Source organism: Lutra lutra, chromosome 2 (genome assembly GCF_902655055.1).
Source record: "Lutra lutra chromosome 2, mLutLut1.2, whole genome shotgun sequence".
Classification (NCBI taxonomy): domain Eukaryota; kingdom Metazoa; phylum Chordata; class Mammalia; order Carnivora; family Mustelidae; genus Lutra; species Lutra lutra.
In genome coordinates, this window is record NC_062279.1 from 51,083,874 (window position 1) to 51,098,840 (window position 14,967).

At 37.8% G+C, this 14,967-nt stretch overlaps 2 protein-coding genes across 3 annotated transcripts in view; one reads left to right on the forward strand and one right to left on the reverse strand.

Annotated features, from left to right (window-relative positions):
• Positions 1 to 5,055: 5,055 nt before the first annotated feature.
• Positions 5,056 to 6,478, reverse strand: LOC125092906 (uncharacterized). The gene is made up of 2 exons (XM_047717403.1): positions 5,884 to 6,478; positions 5,056 to 5,566 (listed from the first exon to the last, which is right to left on the reverse strand). The coding sequence occupies exons 1-2, from the start codon at positions 6,476 to 6,478 to the stop codon at positions 5,535 to 5,537; spliced, it is 627 nt and encodes a 208-aa protein (XP_047573359.1). The 3' UTR covers positions 5,056 to 5,534.
• Positions 6,479 to 6,769: 291 nt separating this feature from the next.
• GALNTL6 (polypeptide N-acetylgalactosaminyltransferase like 6) overlaps positions 6,770 to 14,967 on the forward strand; it is a 1,244,643-nt gene continuing 1,236,445 nt past the window's right edge. For both annotated transcript variants that reach the window (XM_047717401.1, XM_047717402.1), the window contains exons 1-2: positions 6,770 to 6,905; positions 7,298 to 7,607. In XM_047717401.1, coding sequence (XP_047573357.1) covers positions 7,470 to 7,607 — 138 coding nt within the window. In that variant the 5' untranslated portion in view covers positions 6,770 to 6,905; positions 7,298 to 7,469. The remainder of the gene's footprint in view (positions 6,906 to 7,297; positions 7,608 to 14,967) is intronic.

The window sequence follows — 14,967 nt, forward strand, 5'->3', positions numbered from 1 at the left end:
CACTAGTTTATAGTATCTGATCTGGCGCCCCACCTCATTTCTCACCATCCCCTCCAGTCTCCTCCCTCACTGCCCTTTGTTCCAGAAGCACTCTCTTTGCTGTTCTCTCACAGCAAACCCTGGACAAACCCAAAAATCCTGAACAAACCCATCGAAGAGTCTTCTGTTTGCTGCTTCCCCTACTTGGAATTCCATCTTCCAGGAATCCAAGTTCACTTCCTTGCTTCCTTCAGATATTTGTTTCAATGTTACTTCCCCAGTGAGGACTTTCTCTTATGCTTTATTTTAAATTATACCATTTCCCCTCCTGGCATGCTCTACTCTTCTTCCCGGACTTATTTTTCTCCATGTCTTAACTTTTAACCATCACTTGTAATCTAATTTGTAATCTAATTTGTAAATCTAATTTGTAATCTATACTTGACTTGTTTCTGTTGTTAAATGTCTGAAGGCTGTCGTAGTGTTCACTATTGTGTCTCCAGTGCCTGGGTCATATAAAGTATATAGTAAATGTCTGTTAATTGAGATCAGTATATCTCAATTGTAACAATAAGTTTATATTTTTAAAATTTACTAATTTCATGTCCATAAGTATTGTCAGAAAAAGTTTTAATATTCAATACACAATGTGTGTCTGACAACTTTATTTTCCATGTTTCACTGGCTTCACTTACATTAATTGTATTTAAAAAAAAATTTCCGTTTTTGATATTTTGTATTGCATTATGATGGAGAATCTTTTCTTCAAATTTAAAATTAATTTTATTTCCACTTGATTTTGTCATTCTGGCAACATTTAGACTCTTCACTGAAATGGATATACTTTATTTGTTCACCACAAATATTTTACAGGCATAATATGGGTTAAATATTCTTTGTAAAAGGCTGTATATGATAAAATAAAGGTCAAGGCTAAGCTACAAGTCTAATATGTAATCTATATATAATTATAATCAAGGAAACTAAAAATATATATTATGTAAAATATCAAGGAATAGTTTATTATGTAATTTTACGTTCAGCATGACCTTCATTTTTATACTTCCATCGAAAAAATAGAAAAGAAAGAAAAAAAAAGAAAAAGAACAAAGAAGCTTCAGGGTTATAAAACTGGACTATCATCTCCCCCAAATTCAACTCTTTCGTGTAGTTCCTTTAATCTTCTCACAAAGGTAAAAATGAAATAAAAGATATGTGTGGTGTGTATCTGTATCTATGTATCTATGTCTCTCTATATAAAAGTCTCTATATATAGACAGGAAGAGAGGGAAAGAATTAACATCTTTGTCAGGAAAATTTTTAGGAAATATGATGCAGTGATTAAGACTATAGAATCTGGAGCAAAATCCCTGCGTTTAAATTCCTGATTTAGCACTTACTACACTTATTTGACCAAGATGCTTACCATTTCCTTGCCATAGTTTTCTATGTTATTAAATGCAGATAGTTGGGGCGCCTGGATGGCTCAGTGGGTTAAAGCCTCTGCCTTCGGCTCGGGTCGTGATCCCAGGGTCCTGGGATTGAGCCCCGCATCAGGCTCTCTCCTCAGCGGGAAGCCTGCTTCTCCCTCTCTCTCTCTGCCTGCCTCTCTGCCTACTTGTGATTTCTGTCTGTCAAATAAATAAATAAAATCTTTAAAAAAAAATGCAGATAGTTAAGAGAATGTACCTAATATTATTTATAAAATTAAATGACTTCTGCCTAAGAAATGCTTAAATAAATGCCTGGCATATAGTAAGTGCTAAAGAAATGTTTGATAGCTAAATATATAGGTAAATAAAAATATATTCAAATCAAGGTATATTCTACTGGTACAATTAAAAAAAAAACAATTGAGAGACAAATTTGACTATTAAGAGTTTAAACACCATAAAGTGAAGATCTTATCTAGTTAGAAAATAGGCCAAGAAGAAAGAACCTTCCTTATCTTTTAGCATTTGTCACTTTTTAATTTGCACCACATTTAATTTGCAAACACCTTTAATTCCCTTGCAGTGCTGAAAATTCTGCAAGAATGTTCATCTTTGTATCCTCTGACCAACAGCACTTGCATATATATAGAAATTGATTCAGGGCTTTTTTGGTGAAGAATTTCAGCAATGATAGAGATTGGGTATTATCACATTTTGATATTTAAGTTGGCTCTTATTTCCTTCTATTGTGTAGTGGAACACATTGAAATACCGGGAAAAAAATGAAGAAAATTCCTCCATGTCTTAATTTAATGCCACAAAAATGAATTGTATACTTTAGATATACTTTTACTAAAATTGCTATTTATTATATTCCTGATTTTCAATGTAGATGAATTTTTCTTTAAAAACTGAGATAACTTAGCTAAAGGTAACGCTAATAACAAAATATCCTAGAAGTTTATTTAGAGTGGAAACTTTCAGGATTTTTCCTGAAATTTTTCCAGACATCATCATTGGGTAAAAGAAAACTGGAATATACCTCCATTTATAGACACATTATCTTTACGCTCTAGTATCTCTTCCTTCTGATAAAACCTTGGAAAAAACTCAGGTAAGTGAAAATAAACCTCACCATATTAAGACCCAAGGTGAATGTTCTCTTTCCAAGTAAGTTCCAATCATGTCATCTGTCTTTTAAATAAAATAATAAACTTAATTTCCTAGTTTTGTTGAGAATTGACATGCATCACTGTTTAAGGTATACAGCATGATGTTTCAACTTATGTACATATTGTGAAAGGATTACAATAGGCTTAGTTAACATTCATCTTTTCATATAAAGTAAAAGAAAAGAAAAAAAATCTTGTGATCAGGACCCTGAGGATCTAATCTTTTAACAACTCTCCTGTATATCACATAGTAATGTTAACTTTAGTCATCGTGGTATACATAACATCCTTAGTATTTAGAACTGGAAAGTGAGGTAATAAGCCTATTTTTAAAAAAAGATTTATTTATTTATTTGAGAGAGAGACTGAATGGGGGAAGGGGGCAGAGAGAGACAGAGGGAGAAGGAGAGAAGCAGATGCTCTCAGTTGAGCATGGAGCCCTATGCAGGGTGCTCTCCTGATCCTGGTATCATGACCTGAGCTGAAATCAAGAGCCAGACTCTTAGCTAATTGAGCCACCCAGGCACCACATGATTAACCCATTTTAAAGTAAAAGTTAATTCACTATCTTTACAGAAAATGAATAATTTGCATCAATCCAACCTGTGAAAACTTTCCCCCACTATACCTCATCATCTACTGTCTAATCTGGTTAGGTCTTCCTTAGGAATTCCTACCTCTGTGCCTTTGAGTATCTATAGTGGGTTAAAGATGGCCATATACTCGTCATCAAATCTCTCACTGAGATGTCAGTTTGTTCCCCATAGTTTCACCACCCTCTACTCCAGAGAATCTGGGCTGGTCCTGTGACTATCGCAAAAGTGTGGTGGTGTCAATTCTGCGTCTTTAAGAGTGCTCAGTAGTTTTGTTCTCTCCCTTTTGGAACACAGATTCTTGGGATGTTCCCTTTTGCATCTTGGCTACCATGTTGTGAGCAGCTCAGGCTATGTGGAGGGGCCATGTAGAGAATTCAGGGGCTCCAAATGACTGCCCCAGATGATCTTCCAGCTGATAGTGCCAACTGCTACCCAGGGGAGGGAGCCATCCTGGCCCTGCAAGTTCTAAGCCCCCAGGACCCAGCCTTTATCACTCAAAGCAGAACCTTCTAACTGGGACCATTCAAATGCAAAGAATCAGGAGTGACAGTGAGATAGTTGTTTTAAGTCATCAAAGTTTGGAGTAGAGCTATAACTAAAGCAGTATCCTTTTGCTTCTTTCCAATTTATTCCAATCGCCTTTATATTACTTTTTCAACTAGACTGTAAATTATTCATGGTCACAGATATTGCTGTATTTGCTTCCCATGTGTCCCTGTAGCTATTAACACATTGCTAGACACCTGGGATTCTGATTACCTGAGCTTTCCAGTTGAATTATTAAAAAATGGAGAAGCAAACAGTGGTAAAAAGGGAACATTGGATATAAGACAAATTTTAAAGACAGGATTTTGATTAAACCAATATTAATAACTAATGTAAAAAGAATGTGTCTTTCTCTCTATTTAATCTACAAAGGAATTAACTGTCATTTTGTGTGTGTGTTTTGTTTGTAAACTGAACCTAAAATATCAATTTTAGTTAGAAGCATGGTCATCTATTGGAAATTTATACATGGAATTGTAAAAGACCAGACTGAAGGGAAATTATGATCAGACTGAAATAAATAAATAAAAAGATAAATAAATAAGTAAAGGGAGGAAAAAGCAGAAGTTATTGTTTGGAGCTACACAGTAAAAGGGGTGAACATAATAATTTTCTCTTTCAGTTTCTGCCATGTATTCTGCATGTACTTGATGTGGGAAGTAACAGTTATTATATCTAGTCACTGAAACTAACAATATTCTGGGAACAGGTACTGTTTGCAAGCCCATTTACTAGTGTAACAATAATGAAGCACAATTCAAGTCAGAACCCTGGATTTAACAAACAGAATGACAATATGACAATATGCCTATTTGTGATCCAGGGCTTTTTGGGGGGGCATAGGGGTATGAAGAAACCAGTATTATTTAAAATGTGAAGTGTTTTTAATCTTTTTTAATTCCAGGTTTACTTTTGAGTACTTTTATTTCCTAATTGTTAATAAGTTATCTATAAGGCAGAAAATGTCCAATGTACTTAAATAATTCCCAAAATCTTTCCCTGAGGACCAAGCCTCCCAGGAAAATCTCTCCCTGCTATGTTGCTTCTCAGAATTCACATTACTATGTTTCAGAACTGCACTTGCTAAGAGAGAAAAAGATTAGAAAATAATGCAGAATACAAAAGGCAGTGTGTGTGTGTGTGTGTGTGTGTGTGTGTGTGTGTGTGTGTAAGGAGTGGTGAGGAATTACGCCTCTTGCTCTCTGGATTCTTGCATTTGTGCAAAGTTGAAGGGTAACTGGTCATTACATAAAGGGCATATTTAAAAACACTTATGAAACGTGTTTATATATATACTCTTGAAATGCTAGTGATTCACAAAGACAAATATTGTAGCACAAAGCTTTATTCATGCAGTCATACAGCCAATATATATTGTTGAAATACATTTTTAAAATCATAGCGTGAGGAGTTGAAGGCATAACTCTTCACACTCACATCCGTGTTGTTCTCAAGTGAGCCATGGATAGAGAGAGTAGAAGTGGGAGGCAGAGGGAGGGGTAGGAGAATAAGGAGCAAGCGAGCAAGAGATGAAAAGAAGAAAAGAAGAGAGAGAGAAAATACCAAAATACCGTTCTGGGGCCCACCATCTCATCTATCCCAAGTATGTGGGCATCGTATCTAGTTTGTAACAAAGAGATGGCCCTGGCGCTTTTTGGTTCTAGACAGAGCTGATACAAGGGGGCACTGCATGCATGCCTGTCGCCTCAGCTCAGTCCCCATTCCTTCAGGAGTTATGAGCTCTGGATTCCAAGAGTATCTAATGCACGCTGCTAGGCACGGAGGTCTCTTGGAGAGACTATCCAGGTTCACGCGTGTGCGCTCAGAGGCGCTTGTGTATCTATATGTTGGGGAGAGGGAGGAGTCCCTTCTGCCAGAGACTCACCTGGATCCCCACATTTTCCGGGTATCATGGGAGGAGTGTGCGAGGTCGGAGGGACAGGTAGCCTTGCAGTGATAAAGAGCGTGGAGGGCGGACGAGTGGGGCGGGGATGGAGCGCGGCGGCACAGCCAAATCTTAACGGGGCTCCGGTGTTTGCAGACCCAAGTACAGCGCCGTGGGTCTCCGCGGGAGCCGTTCCAGAAGCTGCTGCCTGAGAACCCCGAGCCTCAGCCCTGCCTCGCTTTGGGATCCTCTTCCTCCCCCGCACCACGTACCTGGCCTGAGCGGCGGGACACGTGCCCGAGAAGCCCCTCTCGGCAGGACCTGCCCAGCCTCGGTTCGCCTCCATCTCCCAGGGCCACCGCCGCCTCCGTGTACGGGCTCGCTGTGCTCCCGCCGGCACCATGGAAGAATCGGGGTAAACCCGCGGGCGCCGGCGACTTTTTCTCCAGAGTCTCTGGCCTGGCGCCTTTTGGGTGAGATGAGTGGGAGAGGTGGTAGCTCTGCCGGTCTGAGGTTGCCCCGAAAGGCCCCGGCCGAGAAAGACAGGCTCCGCGGAGACTGTCCGCTGCCAGCCCACGTCGTGCAGCGCCTTCGCCCTCCTCTTCTTCCTCGCATCAGGGTTTGTTTATATAGGGTCCGGAAGCTGGGCGGAATTGCCCACCCCCTCCAGGCGGCCCGCCCTCCCCTCCCGGGCTCGGGCTCCTGCACGTGGTCGGCACCGGCGGCGTCTCCGCAGAAGGCAGGCGGCCGCGAGCGGGGAGCGGGCGGCCGGGAGCCAGCGCCGCGCAGCTTCTCCTGCTGCTCGCCCTCCCCGGCGCCCTCGCCCACCGCCCAGCCCAGCGCAGACTCGGCTTCGCCTCCCTCCATCCCCCTCGCAGGAGGGGAGCTTGAGCACACCGCCCTTTAGGTGCTCGTGATGTTTCTCTGGGTTCGCTCAGTCGCTGGAAGAGAATGGTAACATGAACAGCGGAGCGTGAGAGCGTCACGGGGGAAGGGGAAGAGATTGATGGGCAGAGCGCTTACTTCGCGGAAGATCACGTTCCGAGGGCTGCGCGAGGCGAAACGGCGCGGCGCCTCCACTTCCTGGCTGGACTCCGCTGACATCTGTAGCCTCCCTTCCAGCAGGTTCCCCGCTCCGAGCCGCTGCCGGCGGGGAGAGTTTAGACCGCGCGCGAGCATCCAGGAGTTTGGGGACCTCCATCCAAACAGGAGTTGTGCTCCTGTGTCCGAGTCCCTGGATCCGAGTGGAGCCCACCAGCACGCTGGCTTCAGAGGGAGTTGAACTTGAGTCCAGGTGGGTCATTCCAGGGGCAGCACAGGAGGAGACAGACGTGCAGGGAGGACGAGGAAGGTGATGTTCCAATGTCAAAAGCGGACGCTTTTCTTCCTGACACTTGCTGGGGCTGAGCCTTTTCCCCCCACGCAGTTCCCCCAACTGACCTGCTCCTCTCCAACCCAACCCTCCCCACTAAGGCGGGGAGGACACCACAACTCCTGTGTTCTTACGTATGTAGCATGCTGTAGACTTTCAATAACTTAAGATTATGGGTCAAATGACCGTATTTTACTCCACTTTTTTATATTAAGGAGGTTTAAGGATTTCCTCAGTCATTTACTTCTAAGCCAATAGATAATGCCTTCGTCATAATTTAACGGGGGGAAAGTAACTGTGTGTTTGTTCTGCAGATGCCCAACTCCCTCTGAATCGTGCAGATTGGTGCTGAGCACGCAACAAAAGTTTTTAGCTTCTCCTCAGTTTCTGGTGCTTCGCAGGGGAGAGGAAAGGACTTTGGCGTTAAACACAAGAAGCAGTCAGGGAGCCATCTCCTTTAACTTTTCTTCTCTGTTACCATTTGCAATGAAGAGGAAACAGAAGAGATTTCTGCAGATGACTTTGTTATTCATGGTGGCTTTAATTTTCCTGCCCAATATTGGTCTCTGGTCTCTGTACAAGGATAAGCACTTGGTGAAATCCACAGAACCCGGGGAGCAGCAGGTAAGTGCCCTCCGGAGAGAGCTCACAGGAGGATTGGTAAGGCGAGCACCTCGCGGGGACCCAGGGAAGCAAGTGTAGGGTAGCCTTAGGTTTTCTCTCAAGTATTTGCAGGGCGCATATTTTAGGAATTGAGACTTTGGGGTTTGGAAAGTCCTTGTTTTAAGATCCCAACTAAGGACATGGATGAAAGTAAAATAAATTAGAAAAGAAGGATAAGAGAGGTCAAGAGGAAGAGAAAACAATCTCAGTTGGTCTTTAGGTTGATTTTGACTTGAAGTGTATGAAAGGTAACTGTTCATTTGTGGGGTGCGGAGGTGGGTTTGGTACAAGTCAGTCCCTGGGATTTGTTTTTGCTTTTCATCCAGTTTGGGTATCTACATTAAAGTGATCTGGGCCAATGAAATCCTTAAACTTGTGAAGTAGTTCTCAAGAAACAAGCTACAGCTTTCTATATTTTTTGTTGTAATTTTTGCTTAGCAACAGCTTTTTACTCCGTGGAAACTTAAAGTCTCTTGTTTTTTCTCTCCTGTTGCTAAGGTGGTGTGGTGGGGTATACAGGCAGAGTTATCAAGGATGCCTGTTCAGTTTCACAATCTGGTGGTAATAGTTTGTTGGTAAAAGCTTTTCTTCAAATCTGAAACACTGCGTAGTGTGATATGTTTTGTTTTCACGTATATGCAATCTGTTAGTCTGGGCATCACTCATGACTTAACATAGATCAAAATAACTATCTTTTTTAGTGAGTAATGCAAAAAAATCGTTCACGAAGTGTTGATGAGAAGTCATATTGTTGAATTTCTTGTTTATTAATAAATGAGACAGATTCTGTAATTAAACTTCTAACAATAGAATGCAGCCTTCTTTGTGATATTGACGTAACACTTTTTTTTAACTAGTCCCGTGCATCACCTCAGAATATTAATATTCTTAATTTCAAGGGTCATCGCCCATGTACACTGTGTACCTTCCACATACATTATGTGTTTAAGTAAAAGTCCATTTGTGGACAACAGAAATATATATTAATGGTAATTAAATACTTCTTATACTTAACAAAGTTTAATCTCTTTACACAGTGAGTGGTTAGTTGTGAAATACCTGGAGTTAATCTGCTTTTTCATTTTGAGAAGTAATGGTTACCAGTCTGTAAACTTTAAAGATGACTAGTTGCTTATGGATTTTTGGTGGATCGGAATTTTGAGGAAAACTGTTGATGTTTTTATTTAGTTGTTGATCTCTATCATCCTTTCTAATAGGGATATAACCTTGATTTGAAGTATATTCTGTTTTGTCATTCTAGTGAAAAAAAGGAAGGAAGATGGGCACTTTGAATGTGAAACTTTTTTTTCCTACTTAGGTCACTTTTTTCTCCAACCTTGATGTGAAACAAGATTTTGTTGACATTAGTAGCTAATACAGTATTACATAAAATTTCTATTTCAAAATAGTTAAACTGACAAAAGCAAAATGACTTTTCCTTGAGTTTTGCTAATTCAATTAACCATAACCATCTGAAGTATTTGTTATATAGCTAACATAAAACACTAATTAAACTTATTAATGAGATCTTTACAACTTTCACACTGGTTCTTATTGATTTTGACTCTTAATGGGAAATTTGTTTGTACAATGGCATTAAAAAATGAAATATAGCAAATCAACTCTCTGATTTACTGTACTCTCCAAAAGAGTTTCCTTGTTTCTGGTTCTTTTGTAGAGGAATAGATTAACTTAATATTAGGTAATCAGTTAACAATTATGAAAGGAATGGGGTGGCAAGAGAAGGAGGTTTTTTTCAATGTTTCATACACTGTTGAGTAAATAACTGATGGAGATCTTGTGACATTCCAGTTTAATAATCCTGTGTAACAGTTTTGAAACCAAGAGTAAAGACGGTCAGTAATATGCCGTAAAATGAATGTCAATCATATACTTCAGTAGTTTTTAACTTAAGTAATAGTTTTAGAACTAATTCTTAAAGAAACAAAATTAAAAAGGTAGAAATTGTCACTTACTGAAAGATAGAATTCATTGTAAAACAGAAAAGATAAGCTTTTATTGGTTTTATTCCACTGTTAGATATAACTGGAAAGATAATTAGGATAGTTGACCTTATACAAGTATTGGATAAGTAAGAGTTAAGTCATATATGTATATTTATATGTGTGCGTTTATATGTGTGTGTGTGTGTGTGTGTGTATACACTTGACCAAATAAAAAGTGACTTTCAGTGATGAGTTAAACATGCTTAATATTGTGATATAATAGTTTGTTAATGTATCTATAAATCAATGTTAGTAAGTCAGCTAAACACACAGGTTTCCAGTTGAAGCATGTAATCTGACTATTGGGTAATGTGTTATTTAAATTTAGCAATTTGTTCTAAAAAGACTATTTCATGGTTAATTGCTAAGATGTTCTTCAAAAGCCATCTTTTGCTATATTTATCACTAAGTTGTAAAATCGTGAGGGTAAAGATAATGCGCTGATTGAGGCATTGACAGCAGTAAGTACTGAAGCTATTCAAAACAAGTCACGTGCCCATGTGAGTGGTCTATTTTTACAGCAGTTATGTGTTAAAACAGCAGTTCTGGTGCAAAGTGTGATATGGTGATGGTCACAGAAGTTGAAAACCTTTAACCATTTTAAATAGTTTAATTATTACAATGGGTTGTAGGGAAATACTTTACATTATGGAGATTCAAAATCCTAGAATGGCTAATACTCTTTAAATTCTCCTAATTTTATTTTATCAGAGCACATCATTAATAGTTTATCTACTAATTTGTATAAACAGTATTTATTACATAATCTGAAACAAAGCAAGGGTAAACAGTAAACACTGATAGAAATTCTATGTTAGTTTTCATGCTGTTTAGTATTTTGCACATTTTTTCTCATTCTGTTACTATTACAAGTTAATTGTATTATTGTCTTTTCACATGAAGAATAATGTTTACGGGGATGCCTGGGTGGCTCAGTTGTTAAGCCTCTGCCTTTGGCTCAGGTCATTATCCTGGGGTCCTGGGATCCAGCTCTGCATTGGGCTCCCTGCTTGGTGGAAAGCTTGCTTCTCTCTCTCTCCCACTCCCCCTGCTTGTGTTACCCTCTCTTGCTGTGTCTCTCTCTGTCAAATAAATAAAATCTTTACGAATAATAATATTTATGAAAATTCCCATTATATTTTAATATTTACCCATTTATGATGCAGAAAAGAAAAAAATGAAATAAAAATTCCCAAATTATTCATTTAAAAGTTTTTTTTTCCTTTTCTCTCATACAACCAAAGGGGATTGAAAAAATTTAATAATGCAGTAATTAAAATGTGTATTTTATTGTTTGTGCTCTGAAAAGTTGGAATCCAGTTACTAAAATAATTTTTAAGCTTTTGAGATTTTTAATGTTTTAGAAAAATTTGAAGATATTTTATAGTTTTGGCTTATATGTTATTATCAATCAATTGTCATATGTTATTTTCAGTTGAATTTTGTCACTTTTTTGCTATTACTGGGATGATGTAATTATCTTCTTTGTTTTGTTTAGAATATATACGTATATTACAAAATAATCTATTGATAATGAATATGATACTTAGCTGAGAGTGATTACTGTGTAGTAATGCTTCTCATTTTTCTCTTAAAATTTGAATTGCTATTCTTCTGGCTTTCAGCTACATTTAAATTAAAGTTATGTGTTTAGATCTTAAATAAGCAGTGCAGTAGGATTATAATTAGGACAAATCAATATTTTAGGGCAAAACTACTTCATTCAGCATTATTATACCTTTCTTCCTAATTATTCATACAAGAATAGGTAAATAAAAACTACCCCCAAACACTTTGTTTTCCTAAATACATTAAAAAGTCTAATTGAAAAAAAAAAAAAAGTAGCTGTAGTTTTGGCAACTAATTTGCAAATAATATGACTTGCAGAAATAATATAAGAATATTTAGAATATGATGAAGATCTTTCAGTATTTTTGTGAATCATTTTTGAAAGGAAAGAACTAGAGTCAAATTCCAGAATTTTAAATCAGACATTTTTACAATTATTCAGAATGATTTTAGAAACTTCATGTTTGGCCTGGATTTTTTACCACATTAGAAAAAAAAAAAACAAAAAACTAGATGCTCATGTCACTTTTGAATTGTAGAACCTTCTTATTTCTTTGTACTTAGGAATTTTTATTGATGAAATAGGGTTAATCATGCTTGCCACATAAGGTACGTAAAGTCCTGAGATCACATCTTGGGTATGGGAAGTATTGTGTGCTAATATTTTGTTGTTAGATCCATATGTAAGCTGTACATGACAGGTGTGGGACTTCACCTTTATTAAAAAAAAAAAAAAAAAAAAGTACTCTCCTGAAAGATTTCTCAGTATCTTTGACCAACTCTTCCAATGTTAATCAGCACCACACTTTGGGGGGATTTTTTCTTTTGGCTAAGAACATTTTTTCTCCCCTGTGGCATTTTAAACCTGTTTTATGATGTGAAGATGTCAGATAATTGGTACTGAGTATATGCAAACTGTCATGCTTTCCTTTGTCATGCTGATCACTAAAGCAGTAGAGTGTGTCTGTATTTCTTTTCCAGCAAACACCTTAGATATTGGAAGAGCTAAGGACAGGAGAAAAAAAAAAAAAGGTTTTCTCTCTTCCCGCTACTCAGGATTATCAATACACTAAATGTGAAATGATGCATTAGTTTGAGCCATACTGTTCTTAATTAGCTAAAATGTAGGTTTTAAATTAATATTTTAAAGGACCTTTTCTTGAATTTATGGAAAATCCATTCTACTCGCTACAGGATCACACCACACAGACCACTGTAACAAGTGTCTTAATTATTTGCTGTGACCTCGTAGATCGCAACATGATTAGTTCATCACCTTGCCTCCTGGGAGACTGTGTGAAACACAGTCTTCTGTTCACAATCTGGTAAAAAATTAGATAGGTTTTTCTCTTGTTCATTGCTGCATTGGATAAGCTGTGCTGAATCAATTAACTTCCTATAAGGTTTTTTTTTTTTTTTTTTTTTTCTCTATAAAGGAAACCAAGTCAAGGCTGGGATATGTAGGGAAAAGAGTAAGGAGGTTTGGATGCTTTAAGTGGTATAGAGAACTGAGTTTGTTTTTATTTATTTATTTGAAGTTTTGTCAGGAGTAGCCATGATAGCTTTTAGGGAAGTTTCCAACTGTGTCTCTTCTTGTAACACTTTTATATAGACCAAGTTCAGCTAAGGTACATCAAGAATAACCTTATAGGAGGGGATACAGATTAAGTGAAGAAAAGATATTAAGCAGTGTAGGTGGGCTGTAGAATCAGATGTGGTTGTGCTTTGTCTCAGCAGTCACTCATTTCTCATGGGCTCGGCTTACTTAGGATGAAGAGGTGAGCACTGGTTACTTTCAGTTCTTAAAACCTTCAGACATGACCACATTGTTCTTCTCTTTCCTTCATATTTACATGTGTTGACAAAGAAGCATTATAAAATCAAAAGTCCAAATGTGCCAAGAAATAGGAGGTTCTCAGGGTGATAGTAAAGGTAAAGACACACTCATAAACTATATATTCGTTCTCCATCTGACCTCCATCTGTCACACCATAAAGCTAACAGTGCCTAAATTCTCTCAAAACATAGTTGTAATTCTGGAATCAACAATAACAACAACAACAAAACAAAAACCATTTTTGTGTCACTGACAATACATATTTAGACAGGCAGGAATATATATATATATATATATATATATGCACTCATATATACTGGGTTTATTTAAAGGTTGAAAAGAAGAGACAGGGCATCCACAAACATTCAAGAACACGATTACCACCACTGTTCCTCTCTGATATGCTGGTGTCTGTTACTACCAAACTCCATTGAGGTAGCCAGAAAGAGGGAGAAAAAATAAAGGTATATTTAAGGTCAAGGGCAAATCACATGAATGTTTTCCTCCAACTTTTCCACTCTAGCTTAATGGGGAAACGTGTGAACGAGATTAGCAGTACTCTCAAAGTATTCATTTCACGTATTCATTTAGCAGCACGCATACATACATCCACATGCATGTTCTCACTTATAAAGAAAAAATAAATCCACCCAACTGTTCCATTTTGTACATATTTTTTTCTTTTGTAACTTTATTCTTTTTCCACTGCTTTAAATCCACGAGAGGCTGTTAGTCAACTGAGTTTGAAGCATCATTTAAATGTTACCAGCATAACTCTAGGAAAGTATGGAGAGAGATAAAGAAAATGCATCTGTCTCTAGAAGTACTTATATCTATTTAGCAAGCGTGAGACTCCTAGCAAGGATTTAGCCTGTTAGACTTGCACAGGTTATAAATAGGGTGATTCGTTTGTTGTCTGGTAATAGAATCAATGCAGTTGTGGTTGCTATCCCATGTGGTGGTCCGCTATCAGCTCTCTGTTGCAAGGAGTGGTAGTGTCTTAGTGAGGGCTGAGAAGGCTAATTTTAAATTTATTGCTCAATTACTCATGGAATGTTATTTTCAGTACTTGAAGTCTAGAAAGCCAGATACAGGGAATATTATAAATCATTGTGAACTATTTTATCATAATAAAAATTGACCACATTGTCAGGGCTGCCACCCAAGTTTGAGTGAGTGGGTCTTTCCTTTTTCCTTATTTTTGGCATGTCTCCTCTGAAAAAGAATCCAGTTGCACTTAATTTTAGAAGAACTACCAGAATTTCCATTCTGTCTTGTTCTCTTTCAGTATGTAAGGATGTAGGCTCTGGAACCAAATTATCAGTTTCAAAGTCTGGATCCAGCACTTACCACTTTGTGACATTTAGCAAGTCCTTGATCTTCCCCAATTCAGTTTTCTTTTAAGTCGGGTGGGGATGATAAACTTTTCTTGTAGTGTTACAGTGAGGACTAAATGCTTAGTATTTTTGAACAGCATATAATAAGGGTTAATGAATATAGATTGTTATTATGGTATAAGTATTTATAAGCAATCATTGCCTTTAGCAAGGAAATTAGTGTTTGCTTAATAAATATTTACAGATGGTTTCTCTTTGCAAGGCTGTGTCAAGAGAGCACAGCAGAACAGTGAATATGGGAAAGGACTGTCATTGATGTGTTAAATCTGGAAGGGAGGGACTGTTCAATAAACAAATAAATAGGGTCTAGAAAATGAAAGGGCTTTTTCTTTGTAATTTTTTGGTCCAATGCTTAAGGACAGGTTGTTCATTTTATTTTTTGTATAATCATTTATTGCAAAAAAGTGACTGAAATTTTTTTGGTATATTGCATTCAAAGTTATTAAAAAATTGAAGCTTTTAATAGAAGAGTTTTTTTTTTAAGAGTAATACTTCTTTGTAGTGACCACTTT